This window comes from Pundamilia nyererei, unplaced genomic scaffold (genome assembly GCF_000239375.1).
Source record: "Pundamilia nyererei isolate P.nyererei 1_Seehausen unplaced genomic scaffold, PunNye1.0 scaffold00078, whole genome shotgun sequence".
Lineage (NCBI taxonomy): Eukaryota > Metazoa > Chordata > Actinopteri > Cichliformes > Cichlidae > Pundamilia > Pundamilia nyererei.
Genome location: NW_005187479.1, coordinates 625,236 through 645,513, shown reverse-complemented (window position 1 = coordinate 645,513; position 20,278 = coordinate 625,236). Strand labels below are relative to the sequence as shown.

The 20,278-nt window shown below is 41.2% G+C and overlaps 2 protein-coding genes, 1 long non-coding RNA gene and 1 other non-coding gene across 6 annotated transcripts in view; 1 reads left to right on the top strand and 3 right to left on the bottom strand.

The window, feature by feature from the left end:
* Window positions 1-2,512: 2,512 nt before the first annotated feature.
* LOC102197765 (uncharacterized) lies at window positions 2,513-10,754 on the bottom strand. The gene is made up of 3 exons (XR_311849.1): window positions 10,667-10,754; window positions 8,620-8,888; window positions 2,513-2,806 (listed from the first exon to the last, which is right to left on the bottom strand). It is a non-coding gene; the product is annotated as an uncharacterized LOC102197765 (long non-coding RNA).
* Window positions 10,755-13,881: 3,127 nt separating this feature from the next.
* LOC102196930 (Golgi apparatus membrane protein TVP23 homolog A) lies at window positions 13,882-17,047 on the bottom strand. 2 transcript variants are annotated; one of them, XM_005737640.2, is made up of 7 exons: window positions 16,970-17,047; window positions 16,500-16,592; window positions 14,802-14,946; window positions 14,623-14,712; window positions 14,404-14,529; window positions 14,192-14,320; window positions 13,882-14,090 (listed from the first exon to the last, which is right to left on the bottom strand). In XM_005737640.2, exons 2-7 carry the CDS (start codon window positions 16,577-16,579, stop codon window positions 14,064-14,066), a joined length of 597 nt encoding a protein of 198 aa, XP_005737697.1. In that variant the 5' UTR covers window positions 16,580-16,592; window positions 16,970-17,047; the 3' UTR covers window positions 13,882-14,063. The 2 variants fall into 2 exon arrangements, with proteins under 2 accessions (XP_005737697.1, XP_005737696.1); XM_005737639.1 differs by lacking the exon at window positions 16,970-17,047 and having other exon boundaries at window positions 16,500-16,744.
* Window positions 16,949-17,021, bottom strand: trnar-ucg (transfer RNA arginine (anticodon UCG)). The gene has a single exon. It is a non-coding gene; the product is annotated as a tRNA-Arg (tRNA).
* Window positions 17,048-17,209: 162 nt separating the features above from the next.
* polg (polymerase (DNA directed), gamma) overlaps window positions 17,210-20,278 on the top strand; it is an 18,946-nt gene continuing 15,877 nt past the window's right edge. Inside the window, exons 1-8 of one of the 2 annotated variants that reach the window (XM_005737633.2) lie at window positions 17,210-17,278; window positions 17,848-18,445; window positions 18,633-18,828; window positions 18,955-19,122; window positions 19,228-19,374; window positions 19,489-19,568; window positions 19,679-19,861; window positions 19,947-20,089. In XM_005737633.2, coding sequence (XP_005737690.1) covers window positions 17,874-18,445; window positions 18,633-18,828; window positions 18,955-19,122; window positions 19,228-19,374; window positions 19,489-19,568; window positions 19,679-19,861; window positions 19,947-20,089 — 1,489 coding nt within the window. In that variant the 5' untranslated portion in view covers window positions 17,210-17,278; window positions 17,848-17,873. The other variant, XM_005737634.2, reaches the window with a different exon arrangement.

Here is a 20,278-nt window from a genome sequence, read left to right as displayed (position 1 = left end):
AAAGGATCATACACATAGGGCTCATTCACAGGCTGGAAAGGCATAAACAGCTCCTACCAACTCTAACTTTCCCTCCAAAATGTTTGGATTCCTCATCGTGAGCAGTGAAGTCCTGCATCACGGCTTCTCTCCCTTAAGGGAGCAGCATGTGAGAATGTTGCTATGAAATAAAGGTTAAATATGTTGTTATTTTTATGGAAATCTGCTGAAAAAATATAGAATTTATATCTTTAATCTTTATATTTTATTTTCTCTTCTAACATGAGGGGGACAGGCTGTTGTTTTTATTATATAGTGCTCAAATTCCTTTTTTGTGTTAACATGATTTATTAACTTCTTCATGCATTTCATTTTCTGTCTCAACTCCACTGGTCACTTGGGAATAGCAGGAAATAGCCACTTAATTAGCGGCCCTTGACCTTTGGTTCTGGCTAAAGCTTTTTTTGACCTCAGCATCTCTCCGGCCTGTTTATTGTCCTCTGGGGGACTGCCCAGACCGTGACCCCTGACCCCTGCTGACATGGGACTTCACCAACAGGTCCCTGACCGGCTGTGCCACCTCACAGGACATTCATCAAAAAGCAATATTTACACCGAGCAACAGATTAAAGCAAGACGTTACCTCTGCAGAAGGATGATGTGGATACTGAATGTGCCATAATTATTCTCTGAGCTCTCTAATGTTTGTTTGCAGGGAAGAAACATAAAGCACACATTTGCAGGGCATGTAGGGTAAACCCAGCAGAATATGAAACATTTTTAATGATGAAAATCATGGCAGTGTAACAGTTTTTACAACATCATTTGAACATTTGTGCTTTCCTTCCATCCAGGCTCTACAGAGGCTGATTTCGCTAATTGGGTTCCATTCATCCAGAGAGGGGGAACTAATCACCAAAATCAGCCGCTGTAGTGTTTAGATAGATTGAAAACATGCTGACTCCTGCGTGGGGCTCCATGAGTGAGAACTGCACTGCCATGTGATGTTAGATTTGAGGAGATGGGTAAGAAAACAGCGCTGTCACAAGCTATTCACAAGCAAGTAACTGTGTAATTACAGAGTTTACTGCAAGATGTTTGTATCCGCACTTTCTCACACTAGTCCATACATTATTGATTAGACTACCTCTATTTTTATTTTCTAAGTGTCATGTTTAATATATACAATATAAATAGATGATTTATTATATTGGTTAGAAGCAGGTATTCTGGCTTAGCAGCTTAGCTCTGTATTGCTGTTTATATTTCTGCTGCTGTGACACCTGCATATAGGATCAATAACTTCTTTAAAACATACAATTAAAATCAAGCTTTTTTTTCTTTTTCTTTTTTCAGTCTTTTATGAATTTTAATTGTTTCATCACTGCTTTTCAAATTGAAAAAAGTGTCATTCATTCATCTACGTTAAAACAATAATAGTCTGGTAATTTCAAAGGATTATATACATATTATATCGTTTAAAAATTTGTATTAGAAAATAATGCAATGTAATACAGTCAGAAGATTAAAATGAAAGGCGGATGGAGCAATGATGTTATTCATGTTTATTTAGTTATTAGTCAAGTACATTAAATTGCAAAAAGAAGTTATTCACAACTCAGTTGTTGAAACTAATGAGCATGTCTGTATTTTTTCTTTTTTTTCTGTCACTTCTAAGCGTTTTGTTTGTTACACAAAGCGTGGAAATAATCCCCTGCTGACCCCGCGCGTGTCCATCTGTTGTTTGACTCCGGACAGAGATCAGTCGGACAGTGATTGAGGTCCGACTGACACCCGGACGGCTTGTAATCCCCACACCCATCCACCCACCCACCCACCCAAAAAACTGATTAATTGTCCAAACGTGGCTGTGGCCTTCACTTAAAACACAGACTCGCTTAAATTTATACTTACATTTTTATTGCACTGATTTAGACCTTTAACTAGAACACAAGGCAAACGTGTGGGTGAAATGTTTCAAATAAAATCCACTTGATAAATAAAATATGAAGGCTATTATTATTATTATTATCATTACATTGTGTTTAATAGCGGACAGGGTCGTTTTGGCAACTGAGGTTTTCGGCTGATGAACTTTTCATTCCCACACACGGTGCTTTGTCTGCTCCTCCTGATTAAAACTTAATGCGGTTTCACTCAAACACCTTCTCACGAGAGAGAGCGAGCGAGCGAGAGAAAGAGAGAGAGGGACATTATAAATATGTGTGTGTTTCGTGTTTTATTTTCCCAGCTCTGTAATAATCCAGCCTCACAATATGGTCCTTCCTCGCCTATCGGATCACCAAAATAAAGCACGGTGTTGCTCGAAAACAAGAGTCAAACACAGGGGTAATGTTTTCATATAATTTTATTATATTATTTAAGTAGCTGTTACTGACAAGATATTAATAATAAAATAATCTATATTTATTAAAAAATACACTTTAGACATATTAAAATAAAAATATTTAATTAATTTAAAAAAGCAGGCATTTACTGTGAAAATATACAAACATAATTTAGTGGGGGGGGGGGGAGTGATTTATTAACAGTTTTTAAACAAAGACATCAGTATAAACATGTCAAATCATATATGGCATTACATTCACAATGTCTTAAAACAGGGTTTTGTTGTTTTTGCTTAACCGAGGCCTTGATCTTGAATAATGTGTTTCATAGTAAACCTGCTGTTTCTACTTTTATTTCGATGATACACTCAGGTTTCAGTTTCGTTAAATTTTATATTCTGTTAGGACAACAGTCTGATGAGTTTTCTTCCATGGCTTCAGAGTCCTACAGAGTGCAGAGATGCAGGTCCTGTCCCATCCTGAGGAAGAAAGCATGGAGGGAATCATTAGCATGAGAATCGAACTTGGCTCCATAAACTCTTCTGCCCTGAATGAGAGTAACGTTTCACATTTTGGGTGCAAAAAGCAAAGTGAAGGTATTCTTGCAAACAGTCTCGATTTAGGAACACATTCCACTGACAACATAATATGAAAATGTGCTAGTTTTGTCATGAGCTAGTACGTTAAGCATTCATAATTAAAAGCTTTATTTGTAGAGCATTTTCTTGAGCTTACAAAATGCTGAGCAGTCATTAAAAACAGCAAACATTTACATTGAAACAAATTAACCCAAAGAACAAAGGGCCACCGGGTAAAACAACACATAAAAAGGGTAAATAACATCCCCATATAAAAACGAGTCTGTGGGGAAACGTTTAGGAATAAAATCTGAAAACGATTCTGCAAACCGAAGCAGCTCTTTGGTTATTCCAAAGGTTGATGAGTCTGTTTTGCCAATAGTGAATTTGTTGTGCATGATTTCTTTTTTCTTTCTTTTTTAATTTATACATTAAAGATTGTAAGCAGTGTTTCAGAAAAACAAACTTCCTTTTCATGCACTGTTAAAAAAAAGAAAAAGACCCCTGTGCTCTGCATGTTGTTCTTCTCTTCCATTTGCAGGCTGTATGCATGAAGGGATCTTAAGGCTTTTATCCCTACAGGGAACCAGCCCGAACTCTTTCTCTGTCAATTTCCACCCACTCCCCAATTCAGATGAGCCCTTTCTCCCACCAACCCCACAATGAAGGATTTGTCCTCGTTCTCTTTGTCCACCTCTGATATCTTTTTTTTGACTGCTCCCTCTCTGCAGACAGCATGCAGCGTATGCAAATAGGAGCTCTTTTATTCGTGAGACCCCTCCCCTGAATGAATGCAACCTTAAATGAGGCCACACTTGCGCACGCTCACAGAGGGGGCACGGAACATGCACATAGTACAATCAGTGGATTTGCATGCCCACTCTGACACGCAGTCGCTCAAACATCAAACACTGACCATTTCAAATGAGCAGACACAGAAATATACATCGCAACAGATTATTTTATCCACAGGTTTATCCAAAGAGATCAATAACTCATGGGTTGAGGTTGGGGCCACAGAAGATGATTTTCACCGTTATTAATTAGATCACAGTCCTACATGCAAAGTTGGAGATTGCACAGATATTGCCTTGTAAGAACAACAATAGTGAGGCTTAAGCGAAACGGAAACATGCACTATGTGCATGTGTATAGTGAGTTTTCTGCTCACAAGCGATGCTTTGTTTGCTGTGTAATTTCACTATTTGACAATACGCTGGATATTTTTTGTTTTTTAGTGAAATGTTTTCTCTGCGGACTTCTTCTGACTGCAGGGAGCACGTTTTATCTGAAGAGCTCTGTTTGCAACGTAGGATTGGTTTCCTTTCTCACAAGTGCTTTATCACAGTATTTGTATATTGGGTGACATGCACACATGCGCACGCTAACACACACACACACACACACACACACACACACACACAATGAGACAGAAGAAGTCTAACAGAATGTGCAGAGGAAGAGGTGGAGACTCAAAAGATTGGATAAATTATAACAGCGTCTGATGAACATAAAGCATTCTCTCACAACGAACATTCCCAAGCTGGCCCGTGCCATCTGTGAGTGTGTGTGAATGAGTTAGAGCTTGTGTGCATGTGTGTGTATCATTGGGGGGGGGTTGACGTCTGCTGGACAGCTCTGACAGTTCGGCCTTTTCAGCCGTACATTATTGAGCCGACCGGCCTCTTTCCCATAGCAACACTAACAGAGGTCAAAGGCTATGTACCCCGCACCCACCACCACCACCTCCTCCTCCTCCTCTTGTACTCCGGGGTGGTCACAGACACTCTTAACTCCCTGACCGGCTGCAGACAGAGCGGTCGCAACCATGAACTTGAACTTGAATTGATTTCTGACACAGAGTTGGGGTCGTACAGCCATTTTGCATCAGACGCTGTACTCTGCACTTTCTTTGTCTCTTTTTGCTTTTGCCTGTATCAAACTCGCACATGGTACTACTGAATAAAATTACATTCACAAAATAAAAAGAGGTCACTCCAAGGATTCAATGTAATTCTCCTCAACCCAGAACCTCATCTACTGATATGATTACAAAGGGCCACTGTATTAAAGGCTCAGTCACCTAATTCTCCCCTGCTTTCATTGGAGCATACAGGACCCCTACTCAGGGATGCCATGGCTAACAGACGTAATCTGCAAAGCCTTGGATGTAGAAACTTCTCTCCATCTTGCTCTAAGATACTTAGCATTGGGCTTTGTGCAAGATTAGTCTCTGCCAAAGTTGCATTAAAGAGTCCCAATGAGCCTCGCTTGACCCACATTGGACCTCATCCAAGACTATGGGCGGCCCATGAGCTGTGCTTTATACACCACAGCAGAGGCGTTAAAACATTAATACTGTCCACACATAGTGAAGAGGTAACCCAGGAGCTATACGGTATTAACATTTTATCGCTACTATGGCTACGGCGCTGAACTCACACAGAATAGGAAGTGAGCACCGGGCTACTGTCACTTCATCATGTCATACATTATAATTTCCCTGCACTGAAAATCCCACATAGGAAAAGCAATACATAGTTAATAATGAATAACAGAAGGAGGAAAGGAAGGAAAGGTAATCATCTCTATTCTGCCATTTTCTTGAGGGGAAATACATTTTTCTGTCAAATTTAAAGTTATGTACAAGTAGAAGGAATGAAAGAATGAATATTTAAGTATCTACAGTGTGCCGAGGAAGATTCGAGGACCTTTATATCCTAAATCCTCCCGACACCGTATCAGAGCTGCTGACCTCACTCTTCAGCTGCTCTCATTTTAGACCATCTTGATTGAAAACTCTTTGTTTCCGAGACGATTAAAACCACGCGAGTCTTAAGCGGTTTCACTATCTAAATCAACATTTGCATTTTTTTTCCCATCACTTATTTTTTGCTCATTTGCAATCAACTCATGCTATCCCCCCTCCACACCACATTGCGTTTAGTAAGAAATACAGCTCTTATTAACCATTAGACAAAGAAATATTCTGTGTGCATTTGTACATGCTGCTCATTTTTTACACCCTTCAAGTACTAGTAAAAGCTCTTTACATCTACAGCACTTTTGGTATTAAGCGCAAATACATTTTCCTGACTTATTTGCTTCAGTCACCCCCTCTATTTGACCACGCTGTCTGTGCCGACTGCTGCGGCTATCACATACAAATTGATAGCCCTCCTTACTCTTTTCAAGCACACACACGCACACTCTTCCGTCTTCGATGCCCAGCTCCTCGCAGCTGCAGATGGCTTTAATGTGGCACTGCACAGGCTAGCACAAGCTAACTTCCTCAGTAAATGCAGATGGTGGGCTCAAACATGGCTGCCCATGTGCTACACCTGCTGCCTCCTTTTCATGCACGCATATACATTTAGCTCCAGTGTCTTTAACCTTCTCTTGATAACCCAATCTTTACCTTTGTTTTTTTTTATTTAAAAAAAAAACAACCCCAATTTCATCATCATTCCCCTCCTTGCTCCTCTGTTTCCCCTAATGTGTCATGGAGATGTGCAACGGAGACATAGCATTAAGCAAGCTATAATGTCTCCAAAACGATTTTTTTTTCACAGTGCTTCCTCTCTTCTGTCAAACCTGCCTGAAGCAATATGCTGTATATCACAGATGAGCAGCACAAATGCAATTGTAAAGACAGCTCTGAGTCTTTTATATGAATAAAGAGAGGGAATAATCTTTTGACATGTGGGCTGCACATGCCTTACACATCTTGTGGAGGCACACGTACAGTATGAGGCTCATTAATAATCATTATCCGCGGGTTACATCATTCAGCTTTCGAGAGCACACCCATCGCCTTAGCTGAGTCATTCGCCGTGATATGTTGTGCCACCAATTGTCTTGTATGATTTCTTTTTTCTTTTTTTACAATCTGAGAGCAGCATGAGTTTGTAGACGGTGTTTGCATTAACTCTCATCCAGATAGGAAAATTGAGATAAGATAAAGGAGTGCAAGGCAGAGGAAGTGACACACTGTGAGGGTTTAAATCTTTAATCAAATCAAATTTTTAATGTAAAAAAATTAATAAATATGAAAATTAATTGTTGCCTCCAATAGGATCTAAAGACAGGCTATGGTTTTACATGTGACAGCGTATAGGCCTCATGCTTGGGAAACCCCTCTCATTTAGCACAAAATACAGCATCTCCATGTCTTTCAGACATGGAGAGGAGGCTGAATAGACTAATGAACAGTCAGGTGGCACTCCAGGGCCTGAACTACACCCCCACCCCCCCATCACACACATATCAAACCCACATACACTTGCACACACATTAAAACTCAGTGGCTCGTCCGACCCCGGTGATCTGCACGACAGTCTAATGTCTCAGGCATCTGCTCATGTCTAGTCTGGAGGGTCTTTCCCACCCTGCCCCCCAGCCCAGGTCCACCGCACTACCAGTTCCCACAATAGTGGGAAAGCAGGCTTTTCGAGGGGGAATGGGTAGGGAGTGGGGGGGTGGCAGCAGCTATTGAGGTGGGGTGGGGTGAGAAAGAACGGGGTTGAATGATAATGTGAAAACGCACGGTGCTGTTCATTAACACACGAGCACTGCAGCTGCACATGTTGGCTCTGCACACACACGCTCACGTGTCTCTTTTTCTGCTCCAGGTCGCTGCCGGAGTCACCGGGGGTACAGGGCAGCTCTACGCCACGATGAGGACGCTTTTCCGGGCGTGCGCGTGTAGGGTTACAGGCTTGGAGCTGCTGACGACTTGGATTGCTCTGCACTTACACTGATATTTAGCAGTGTCATTTTGCCCTTGCCAGATTTTGGAAGACGTTTTTAGCCTTCCTGTTAACTAAAGTTTCTAATCACATGCAAGCACCGAAGCAGTACAATTACACCAGAAAGAGCTGTAATCAGTATTAAACGCCGAGCGCGAATCCTTAAATTTATATATGAGCTCTTCAATCAGCGTTAACAGTTGTAATAAGGTATGTTCACTGCCCCATTTCTTATTTCTCAAAACTTACATGCAAGCGCAGTGTCTGCACTGCAACATGAATGATAAAATATCAGTATTACACACAAGGAACTGCTTCGTGAACCCGAACATTTTCAGACTGTAAATTTAATTGTTAAACTCTAATGCTTTTACTTTTAAAGACAGTCGTGTGATCACCCACAGGAGAAATATCAGGATCCCTGCTTGTCTCCTCCTCAGATTTTCGCCACACTAAGACGCTTAAAGATACTGTGGTAAATATCACGATGCAAATTTCCTAACAAAAGCCGTTTTGCATGAATTAATCTCCGAGGTTTGTCAGGTGGAAACACGCCGTACACCACTGCCTGGTGTGCATCAGGGAGTAAAGAAGCACCATGACAGGAGAGGATGGCAGGTTTCCTTCAACCAGTGCCAGCTCATTAATTTTGTTTGCTACCCAGCAACCCCCCCCCCACCCCTCCCTTCCACCATCAACTACCACCACCCTTCTTCACCCACCACCCTCACATCACCCCTTAACTGCTAATTAGCAGGAGCTGAAGAAAGCAGAAAAGGGAGAGGCCATGTGTGACTGGGGAGGAAATGGGAAACTCTTCTTTCCCCTCATCCCTCATCCTTCGTCCTGTTCCCTTCCCCCATCTCTCTCACACACACACAGACACAGTCACACTTCCCACCTCCTGGCCACCATCACCACCACCATTACCACTGGTACCCAACAGAAAGCTATGATGCAGCTCACCTCGTGTGCCAGCCCAGCCATTTTAGGTGTCACGGCAAACATCTCTCAAGATGGCTCCTCTGTGCAAGCCCTTACTCCGCAGGGTATCCGGCAGGGTCTTTGTCCCCCTCCTGGCACAGGCCAAGCGCCCACATTGGCAGTGCAGATGGCATCAGTGGCTCTCGGGCAAAAAAGGGGTGAAGGTGGGAGAGGGGAGGTCCTTTCTTTTTATTTTCTTCTAATGGTGGATCCTTTCAGGAATCCCACAGCTTTCAGTGTTATTCAGAAGCCTGCAATACGAGCAGAAAAATAGAAAAGAGAGGAGTAAAATATGAAAAGTGCTTTACACATCTTAAGGTATCACTATAGCTAAACACGGCCTACTGTACATACTGTAAACAAGCATAAATCAGTCAGCTATGGAAACTTTAAAAGCTCTCACCAGCTTTGCTTCTTCATAGCCCAGTCCCATCTCTTGTCATGCTTGTGTGTTTTTGTATGTTTTTGCCATAAAACCACCAAGACAATCCTTCATATTATACAAAGTTCAAAGGTTAAATCAAGAATTCCTTGGACTGTCCCATATATAAAGCCTCAAGTGTTTTTATTCCCTTTCACTAAGGAGGCACGTCATGTTCACACACTACCTATAACAGGGAAATCTCTGGAAAAGACTTGGACCACGGCCTTTTCACATATCCAATATCTCGTTGTGAAACGAAGCAATTAGCCGCATTTGACCGCAGGCTCTACAGCAATAGGTAGTTAACAGAATGAATGAAAACTCATCTCACTTTGGTGCTCTTTAGGCTTTAGAGGCATTCTCAGGGTTGAGCGTATGCACCGAACAGCGCTGAAGTACCAAGTTGAAAAGTTCAGCTCCTGTCTACAGGATGGCCCTGGCCTTCTCATTGAGGCGAGACACAATGTATCCCAAAGGCTCTGAGATTTGCTACAGCTTTAAATACAGACACCAAGTGTTTTTATTAGCAGGGTGCTACACCACTCAACGGCATTATTAGCAGTCCTGCTGGAACAAAGCATTAGCTTCCCCTTTCTTTCTCCTGAATGAAGTTAGAATCGGAACTGCATGTTGTGTTTAAAATAAATGGCAAATACTCTTCAGCGAAGGAAAAAAGTAAACGAATGACAAAGTAGAGGGTAAATTGTAAAAGATCACAACCCACTCGCTATAGGCGTCCAGGGGAACATGCCAGTGTATCCTGAAGCAGGTACTTTAAGAGGAATATTGGAGGTCCTCAAGAAAGAAAATAATAATAATAAGTGTGGTTTAATAAGTGCAATTAATAATAAGTAAAGTTATTTGACTCTATGCTGTGATAATGTGATGTGTTTTTACAGAAAGAGGTAAGAAGAGCACAAATGAATAATGGCTGAATTCCATTTAGCTCAGGGTCCTGGCAGTATGACCTGTTTGCCTGTTCACCTTTCCTTCTTATTAGACTGGATTTTTAAAATACTGTTAATTAATTTTTTGCCAATAAAGTTTTTCTCACATGATGCTTTACTGACATCAGTGGACCAATGCCTGCGAATGGTGAAATTTTGGGTCTTTGAGTCTCTACTGCTCCCCATCTAGCCACTGGGTGACCTGCTTTACATTCAACACCATGTTGCAAAGGACGTGAATAGACAACCCTGAAACAGGCTCAAATCCTAAAGCTCATATGAACCCTCAGGTTACACTGAGGGGCATAAGTTTAAAGGTAAAAGATGCCTGGGGGTAGAGTCCTGATTGAGATGTTAGATCATTTTATTTGCACTTGTGGCTGTTTTTATATAGTAGGTTAAAAAATTAAAATATAAATTAAAAGTAGTATTGTTAGAAAATTGTTTTTCTACTCTTCTACCATAAAATAAAGGTTGTACGAAGCTGACATATGCTACAATGGAAGGCCCACAAATGCACTGGTTATAGGTGAGAGAAACTCTTTATAAATATAAATTCAGCACTAAAATCTTACTTTACACACTTCTAGTAAAACATTTTGTTGCCTATCTAATTCACGAATATTAACACCAGCCTCAAAGCAGAACGTTTTCTTACCTGTTGGAGGTGAACTTCAAAATCCAACTTGGTGACTCTAAAGCCGGAGCGCCCTTTTCTTTCGGGTACGCACACACGGCTACGGAAGTCATTTCTACTTTCGGTTATCTAGCTTTATGACAGGTATTTAACACTCATACAGCTAGATAACCAAAGACAAAAACAGACCCCCTCTCTCACACTCTCTGATGCTGTAGCCCGACATGATGCTGGCGTGATCTCTAGAAGGAGGTGAAGCTGCATTAGTAGGCCCGTAATATTCAGAAATACACTCCCAGATCATTTCTGCATCTTTATATTAAAATAAAAAAAGGAGCAAAAGCTATCGTCTCTACATGGAGTAAAAGATGCATGAAACGCCGCATGTTCACGATACGAAGATGTGCACTGTCTTTATGCTGACATATGTTGGTGGTTTAAGAAGCCGACACACATTTCTTGTCCTGCCGTGATAAGGTGTCTGTTTGAAGGCCTGCTGAATACAGAGATCAGCCTGACCTAATTTTACTCTACATGTGTGCAATTGTCATGCATCTAAAATGTAAAATAATAATAACAAATAAATAAATATTAACTTATTAGAAAAATCAAATCAGGCGTTTTGTACACACAACAGGCTATAACGCTTACATTAGCATATCTTGCAGGTAACACCCCTGTATTGCAGCTACACAAATCACAATATTTAGCATACAAATTCTCATACTTTTTAACTTCAAAATTTCTAGTGTAAACCCGTGCAGGAGCTGTTTGAAATATTACTTTAAGCATTTAGTTAGATTTTTTTTTAAAAATCAAAAAAAAAAATCAACAGTGCTGAAAGATACTTCGATAATAACCTACAGTTATTTAGTTTATTTTGTAGGACAGACCTGTATTCTGCACAACACAACATCTTAACAATAATAACAAAAACAATTTAAGGCGAGATAAAGAGTATCACTATATGACTTGTAACAAACGACTGCCAAGGATAATTATTATTATAATTATCCATGGTCAAAACTTGGCATGTCGTTGTAATAAGATTAGGACTGAATATATATATATATATATATATATCGTCCTAAAAGCATGACCGTGATCCTGACACCGCGCTTATGCAGAGGACTAAAATGATGCTAGTTCAAGATCAAAAGCTGACTCTCGTAAAATGAAATAAATAAATAAAAACCTTCTCAATCTAAATTGAGCTGGGGTTTGGTTGGAGGGGGTGGGTAAGATGTTTTAATTTGCTCTCGGCTCGTTAGGGCTCCTGGGGGCAAGGGCAGCCTACTTTTAATGAGAGTTGCGATTGGCCTACTTCTTCTAAAACTAGACACATCACAAGGATTATCCGCATAAACTAACGCATGAAACCAATTTGTTCCTTATCATAACAACAGGCAGAGGGGTGTAGCAGTCTATATTATTCTGGTAATTTAGAGAATAAGATTTTTCTTTTCTGTTTAAAGATCATAGCCTGCACCTGCTTTCGCAGAAATAGAATGAAACAGGAGGGCGTTTCTGGTGGTTAAATTACATATTTCTTCCCCGTGGATATTCACCAGCAGGTATACTAAGCAGAGATTGCCAGTGTCCCTAAATCCTCTGCGTAAGCCACATGGACATGACATTTGGAGAGATTCAGAGCCTGAAAAAAAAAAAAAGATGTGATGCTCTGCGTGCAAATCTTCCCTGTTTCCACCTCAATTTCTTACCTGCTTCACAAGCAAAGCGAACTCTGGAGGCAAATGTCCCCAACTTTAGCTCGCTGAATTTTCCAGACTCATTTTTCTGCATTCACGTCGGGCCCTCGGTGAGAATCAGCGCCGCCGCTCACGGATGAGTCCGCTTTCATCCTCGGTGCTCCAGCTTCTGCCTCTCCTCCAGCCTGCGCGCTTCCTCTACCGTCTGATTACTCGCTCCCGCAGTGACGTCATGCCAGGACCAGGGAGGCTTCCTGACCAATCACGGCGGCCGTTGGCACCAAAGAGGGTCCGATATCAGGAAGACGTCTCACTCCTGGCTCTTTCATAACTCCATTTACCCCCCCACCCCCCCATATTTTCTTCTCTACTACCACCTGCAGCAGTCGTAGTAGTAAAACTACACTAAAAGGCACAGATGGATAAAATTATCTCACTTCCAGATCTGTTTAGTATTTGTTGTCCTAAGAGCTTTCCACAATATTACACCAGCTTAAGGAGCAAAGGACTTCTTATTCACGCTGTTTCCAAAAATTTGGTGTTGGCCAATTTCTGTCCCTGTTCCTCTGCAATGGGAAGACTTGGAAACAAGAAAAAATAAAATAAAAAGAACATGTCTTGCAATCCTTTTAAAAATATTTCTTTATTGTTAAACCAAGATCACGTCAGTATTATGTCTCTTAAATATGCTGTTATATTAGAGTACCGTGCTCTCCGCAAATCAATGTATATACGTATATATGAACACATTTTCATTTTCAGAGTTATGGCCCTAACATTAACGTTATATATATGGTTAAAAATCATTTTAAACAAGTCACACTTTGCAGCTTGCAAAGTCATAAAGCAACTATGGTGACCGCATGCAGCCACAGTGTTTGCTTTGAATTTTTCCACTTCAGAAATGAAGCTTTTCGTAAATGCAGACCAAAAATCGCGCCTTTTGCAAAGTGTCTTTGGAGGGCTGGAATAAGGGGTTAGCTTTCTTGGTCCAATAAAGGATCTTTGATGGTTTGTGTGGGAAGTGTGGGAAATGAGCATCAGGGGCCATGGCCAAAAGCAGAACGAACAGTTCTCTAACACGGTTAAAAATCTTTTTTTGTTTACTTCTTTAAAACTAAACTACACCATAAATAATACACAAATTGAATGTGCTTTAGTTGTGTTTACAGCAAATAATGTTAACTCAACCTCTCTCAATAATTGATTTCACTCTAACTCCCTCTGCATTTCAGTTTCCTTCCAAATTTTACGGTCATTTATTTTTCAAAATACTTTGTTGACCTATGCAAAGACCAAGCACACTGAGCCTAAAAAAAGACAGTCTATTAAAACTGGCTGATAATGGCCAGTGTAAATTATGTATATATGCATTAAATATTTATTAGTAATGCAAAAATCCAATAGGTTATGTGTGAAAAACATTAATAAAAAAGTTTGATTTGGTTCACCCTGATGCGCCTTGGCCTACCTTGTGACAGTCTTTGAGGTGTGGTGTTAAATCATGAGCAATAACTGTAATATGGATTTATCTTTTATTAAGCATAGCAACACCAATCCACAGACAGGATGTGCAATAAACAGTTCACAGCATTAAACGGAGCTCAACACAGCACACAAAGCCATTTGGGAACATGCGGTCTGTGGAAAGTGGAAATCTTGGGGAAGAGGCAGCTTACAAGTGTGTGTGTGTGTTGTTGGGGGGGGCATTATAATATTCCAAAGATGATATCTGGCTGAAAGACAGAAAAAAAATAGACGCACTTCATAAAATTAATGTGAAATGGCATGTTAACAGAACAACAGCAGATGCTACATGATGCAGCCAGTCACTCACACGCTGGGGGAGCTGCTGTCCCGTGAAAGAGCGGTTGTCTGGAGGATGGCCATCCTGCCCGCCTGCCTTGCAGCGTAGGTAGCCATAAAGGTTAGCAGCTTGGAGGGAAATGCTAGCTACCACCACAGACTGAGGAAGGCAGACAGATGAGTCTGAGAGAGACAATATGCAATCTAGCACATATGCAGAAAAGCAAGCAAAGGGAGTCTCACCAGCCATTTAATCTTCAGAGAGAAGAGGGAGGTGAAGAAGAAGAAAGTCCAGATGAGAGGACAGATGATAAGGCCCAGCCAGAATATCCTTTCCTCTGCTTCGGTTCCAGTGTTACTATTCCGGGACTTATACACACAGATAAGAAAGCAAACACTATAGGGTTAACACATCAAAATCGCTAATTTTTATTGCTCAAAATGCACAAAACACCCTCTTACTTTTTTGGCCTCAAATACCCAGAGGCTCTTTCCATCCTCGTCAATCTGATTCCACCAGCGCAGCCCCACCAGCAGACGGCCGGTCACATTCTGAAAACAAGCGTGAGCAATGAAATCCTGCAAAGTTAAAGAAAGCCACAGAAAAGTAACTAGATCACACAAACTGTTTGATGTCTTACCTTCACAGACCAAAAGTCAAACGAGAGCAGAGCTATGATCAGGACAAAACAGGACGCAAAGCTCTTGCTGATCCACTCACACAGCAGATAGACAACGATGGCAACCACTCGGAAGAACAAATGGAAAAAGGAGGCCATGGGGTGTCTAAAATTGTAGGGATTGGAAACGAGAAGCCTGATGTGTCAGCAGATAGCTTTCAAACAGATACAGGTGAGCATGTATGGAAACATAAAATGATAGTGTGCATGCAAAATGAGTTAACCTGCAGGATAGGTTTTATTCTGTGAATAGAAGTTCATAAAGACGTGAACTCAAACCTTCACAGTCAACTGTCACTCGAGAGTACTTGTGAATAGAAGGTCTGTAAACATTATTCCACCTCCAGTTTCAATTTAGTATTTATTTGCTTTGACCTTTGTGATCTCCAGTTAATGTTTCCAGTAGTTTTTCTGACACCACTTGTTTGTGTAGATTTAGCCTTTTCAACCTTCACAAAAAACTTCCACTACTAGTGATTTCTATGACTTCAGAGCTGTTTTCCTTAAATCAAGCAAAGAGATTCAGATCCATAACTGAGGTATCCACTGATGATCCCTCGGGATGAAATGGATGTATGCTTTGGAAGCATCATTTTAGGTACTTAGACAGCTCATGAATCCAGTTACATGATCACCTTTATCGGGTGGGAAGGTGTTCCTCTGGTCATTTAGGCCTTCTTCTACCACTTACTGCTGATCTAAAATTTTAGACTGTTCCACGTTAGTTTTATGGCATCGTAAAAAGCGCACTCCGCATGCTTATCCACATTTTTCTGCCATATTCATGTCCACTTGTAATGTGCTCAATGAGCTGAGTGTTGAAGAGTCCAGGCATGAGTTCTGTTATAGTCTGAACTGATACTTTTATGCCTGGTACTCTAACAGCTAGTGATTTATATTTAAACTGAAGCTCTATCAGATACACAGCCCCCAAAGTACAACTGCATACAGAAAATATCTGTTTTCGTTACATGCTGGACGGGATTAAAAACAGGTGTTGACTATGTTTCCACCCTCTGAAATCCTGAAATTAGAGTTTGCCAAATGAGAAGACCAGGGGCACCTCCAGAATTGCTTCATGGGGTGGCCATAATAAAAATATTGGGGTGGCACACCAAAAAAGAATTTCCAGTTTTACTACGCTGTTTTCAAATAGGTTACCTGAAAATTATGGCAAAAAAAAGAGACAATAGAAGAAGAAAATAATTAGTTAGCCTAGTTAATCTCCTGATTTTAGAGTTGATACAACTGAAAATGGGTACTGATGAAAACCATATTATTTTAAAATCCATAATAGTCTATTTCAATTGATTGATTGATTGGCTGGAAGTCCTAACCATCGCTTTAATGATTCTCAACAGAGCTGAGGAGAAGCTACTCAACATTCACTCTCCCAGAATGGAGTTAACTTTAAGAGTAAACCTGTTCAGGAAAGACAAATAAGTATTAGATCATGTAAGAGTGTCAACTGTTTCCTGTCTCTATGTTGGCCCTGAGATGTACCAGTGATCTTTCCATCTGTCCAGGGATTTGCACCAGCTTTTTTTTTTTTTTTTTGCTCAACAAGTTTTCAAAAAAACAAAAAACCTAATAATGCAAAGCTGAAAAGACACTATGGAAGATAAAACAGCTGCTGTGTTGATATTTCCTGCAGTGCACCTTATGCCTGCGCTTCTCCGCGCCCTCTCCTGCTCGTCAGCTGCAAAGTCCAGCTCGACATCCTCAGTTGCATCCGCCATCGTCTGCTAAAAACTGTTTAAATCACCCGAGGGTTTGTAATACAATCTCGACAAGGACAATAATCAAAAAAGATCTCCACTGGCACCGTGATCTTAGATATGTACAAATCAAAATCTACCAAGCAAATACCAGTTTTGCATGGCTGTATTTGAACGCTGAAACGAGCCAGGTGTTGCAGTGAAATAAGACCGACAGCGACACTGGCTACTTTTTTAAATCCACATCAGGAAACTGGGCTTAAAATATCTTTGATTCTTCACATACCTTACATATTGTATGAGTTTTGTGTTTTTCCGATACATTTTGACAACTACGCTACACTTCAGTTAAAATAGCAATTCCGAATGAACAAAACAAACAAAAATACACGACCGCGGCAGGACTCGAACCTGCAATCTTCTGATCCGAAGTCAGACGCCTTATCCATTAGGCCACGCGGCCCATATTGCGATCTCATCATCAGTATTTTGCACTTTTAACATTTTCTTCATAGTCCCTGTGGTATTCGTGTATAGCACTTTTTAAAATGAATATTCTAGCGCTATCCATGCTACGTAATCGAATCGTTGTCTGCTGTGTTCATTCAATCAGTTCTTTCTGACATACCACTGCTAGAAAAATAAGTCATCCAGCCCGCACGGTGGCGCTAACGATTTGTTTGGCTTTAGGTATACAACCCCACGAGAAGGAATGCTAAGGTAGCTATAATTAATTCTGTAATGATTTCAAAAATATGTTTTCGGATACATAACACGATAAAACAGATCAGCTGGGTTGCTTTTGTAATAAAACATAATTAGATTAAAAACTGCCTTTTGCTAAGTTACTGAAACGTTAGCGTAGCGTCATGTGTTCGCCAAGTAAACATGCGTTGAAGGGTCGGTAGTGCAACAGCTACAATAATATGAAAAGGTGAGGCAACCAGCATTCTACGTTTATCATTCGGTGGGTAAAATGATAGAATTAGCTACGTAGTTCACGTTTCATCTGTGTCTAGCAGCATTATTGCAAAAGTTTAGTTAATTTATACACATTTTAGTAACACCTGAGTGAAATATCAAAGTGCAAGCAAGTGATAATAGAGGCTCACAAAACCACAGAGAAGGCTGTAAGACACTCAGCAGTAGGAAAGTACACATTTAATCGTGTATAGAGGTTCTGTGGTGTCTAGATAAAGCTGCATTACGTCTCAGTTTGCCTCCGTCACGCTGTCTTATCACGATTGATCAGTGTCATGTCAATTAAGTTTTGAATCAATGTCTTCCAGCTCGAGTGAGAAGTCCACATGAGGTGATGCTGCATGTGTTACGCTGTCCTCTGAAGAGGACTCGTATCTCTTTACAATGGATGAGTCTACGTGGCTTCTGCTCCACCAAGCCTCACATACTTCAGGGCGAGGACTCCACACAAACCCGCCTGAACCCCCTTAACATCCAGATGCTGTCAAAAGGTCTTCACGAGCAGATCTTTCGAGGGCTGGAGCCAGAATACAGAGAGGAGGCTGTACAGCGCAGCATAAGGCACTTGCAGAAACACCAGCTGTGGGGAAAGGACACCTCACTGTTGCCCGATGTCGACCTGAAACTCCCCAAAATGTATGGCAATGACATTGACGAGCACTTCTGTCACTTGGCCCAGACACAGAGCCTTCCCTACCTTGAGGCTGCCACCAAGCTGAAACTGGCAGATCTACCACCCATGCCTCAGGAATGGAGCTGGGAGGTCGGCTGGACACGCTATGGGCCCACTGGGGAGAGTCAGAAAGTAGATTTTCCAGATGAGTCAGCTCTCGTGTTTGATGTGGAGGTGTGCACAACGGAGGGACAGTGTCCCACTCTGGCTGTTGCTGTTTCTCCAACCAACTGGTAAGAAATGAGCAAAAATGGGACAGGGTTGTATAGAACAATCCATTCATTTGCTTTATTCTTATGTTGTTGTAGTTGTTTCATACAACATAAAACATTGTGTCTTCCATTCAACAATTGCTAACAATAAAAAGTTTTAAAGATAACTGGTACGTGCCTCAGTGAGCTCTGTGTCCTATTTTTCTAGGTACTCATGGTGCAGTAAGCGTCTGATTGAAGAGCGATACTCCTGGTCAAACCACCTGACCCTTGCTGATCTCATTCCGCTAGAGACACCTTTCAACTCTGCTCGCCCTCCAGGGGGTAAATGGAAGGAGAGACTCATTGTGGGCCACAATGTCAGCTTTGATCGGGCTCACATAAAGGAGCAGTACCTATTAAAGGTTTACATCCTATTCCTCACATGTTGCTTTTACTCCTCACTTAAAAAATCCTTTGGTCACTTCTTTTTGTATGAATCACTATAATGCCCAGTAGCTTTTGTATGTTTGTATTCGCTTCCATATAAGGGTTCAAAGGTGCGCTTCATGGACACCATGAGCCTTCACATGGCCATTTCAGGGCTAACCGGCTTCCAGCGCACACTGTGGATGGCCAGTAAGTTGGGTAAAAAGAGGGGTCTCCAGGAGGTCAAGGAACACATTAAGAAAGCTGGGAAGAAACACGAGGGCCCAATGGTTTGTGTCCTTTTCTACTACAGTTCACCTATGTAATATTTTGAGGCTATCATTTGGTATTTGGAAGGCTCTTGGCATAAGTGTGACATGATGTTGTGTGCACAGATCGGCTCCTGGGACTGGGTGAATATTAGCAGCATTAACAACCTGGCTGATGTCCATGCTCTGTATGTGGGAGGGCCGCCACTGCAGAAAGAAGCCAGAGAGACCTTTGTGAAGGGGAGCATGACTGATGTCAGAAACAATTTCCAGGTCAGATATGTGGCAAAATGTGTGTCTGCTTAATGTGAACCATTTGTTAGATCTTGTATTTGGCCTGAAAGGACACTTAGGCAAAAATAAATGTGATTTTGATGACACCTACAGGAGTTAATGCAATACTGCGCCCTTGACGTTAAGGCCACACATGAGGTCTTCACAGAGCAGCTGCCCCTCTTCATGGAGAGGTCAGCAAATCCCAACCCAAAGCTATTTTATAGTCATCTTTATCTTCTGTGTACAAATGTACACAACACAGCATTGTATAATGGTGTTGTCTCTGCTGTGTTTTTATAAGGTGCCCTCATCCAGTGACGCTTGCAGGGATGCTGGAGATGGGTGTGAGCTACCTTCCTGTCAATCAAAACTGGGGGCGATACCTGGAAGATTCTCAAGATGTTTATGAAGATCTTCAGAGAGAGATGAAGAAGTCTCTGATGATTCTAGCGGATGATGCATGTCAGCTTCTGGAGAATGACAGGTGAGACCAGCACTGATTTATGTCAAGCTTTGAAGGTTCTTTTAAAAGCATTTACACTGCATAAGGTTTGTGTGTTTATACTAAGATACAAAGAAGACCCCTGGCTTTGGGATCTTGATTGGGACGTGCAGGAGTTCAAGCAGAAGAAAGTTGCAGCCAGCAAGAAGAAAGGCTCCAAAAAAGAAGATAACAAACAAATCGCCACTCCTCTTCCAGACTGGGAGGAAGGTCTGAGCTCAGACACTAATTCAGAATATTTGTGTAATTGGTATGATATATCTACTAGGGGTGCAACGATACACAAAATTCACAGTTCGGTTCGGTTCGATACTTTGGTGTCACGGTTCGATATTTTTTCGATACAAAAAAAATGTTCATGCCTTTTTAATTTGTCATTTATTAAAATTATAAATATAT

What these genes read in the sequence shown, in the direction of transcription:
- LOC102196930 (XM_005737640.2), bottom strand. Translation starts at nt 16,579, where the DNA reads ATGGCGGATGCAACTGAGGATGTCGAGCTGGACTTTGCAGCTGACGAG. An exon ending in CGGAGAAGCGCAGGCATAAG is followed by an intron (nt 14,947 to 16,499) that starts GTGCACTGCAGG and finishes CTACAATTTTAG; the next exon opens with ACACCCCATGGCCTCCTTTT. An exon ending in CTCTGAAGATTAAATGGCTG is followed by an intron (nt 14,321 to 14,403) that starts GTGAGACTCCCT and finishes TGCCTTCCTCAG; the next exon opens with TCTGTGGTGGTAGCTAGCAT.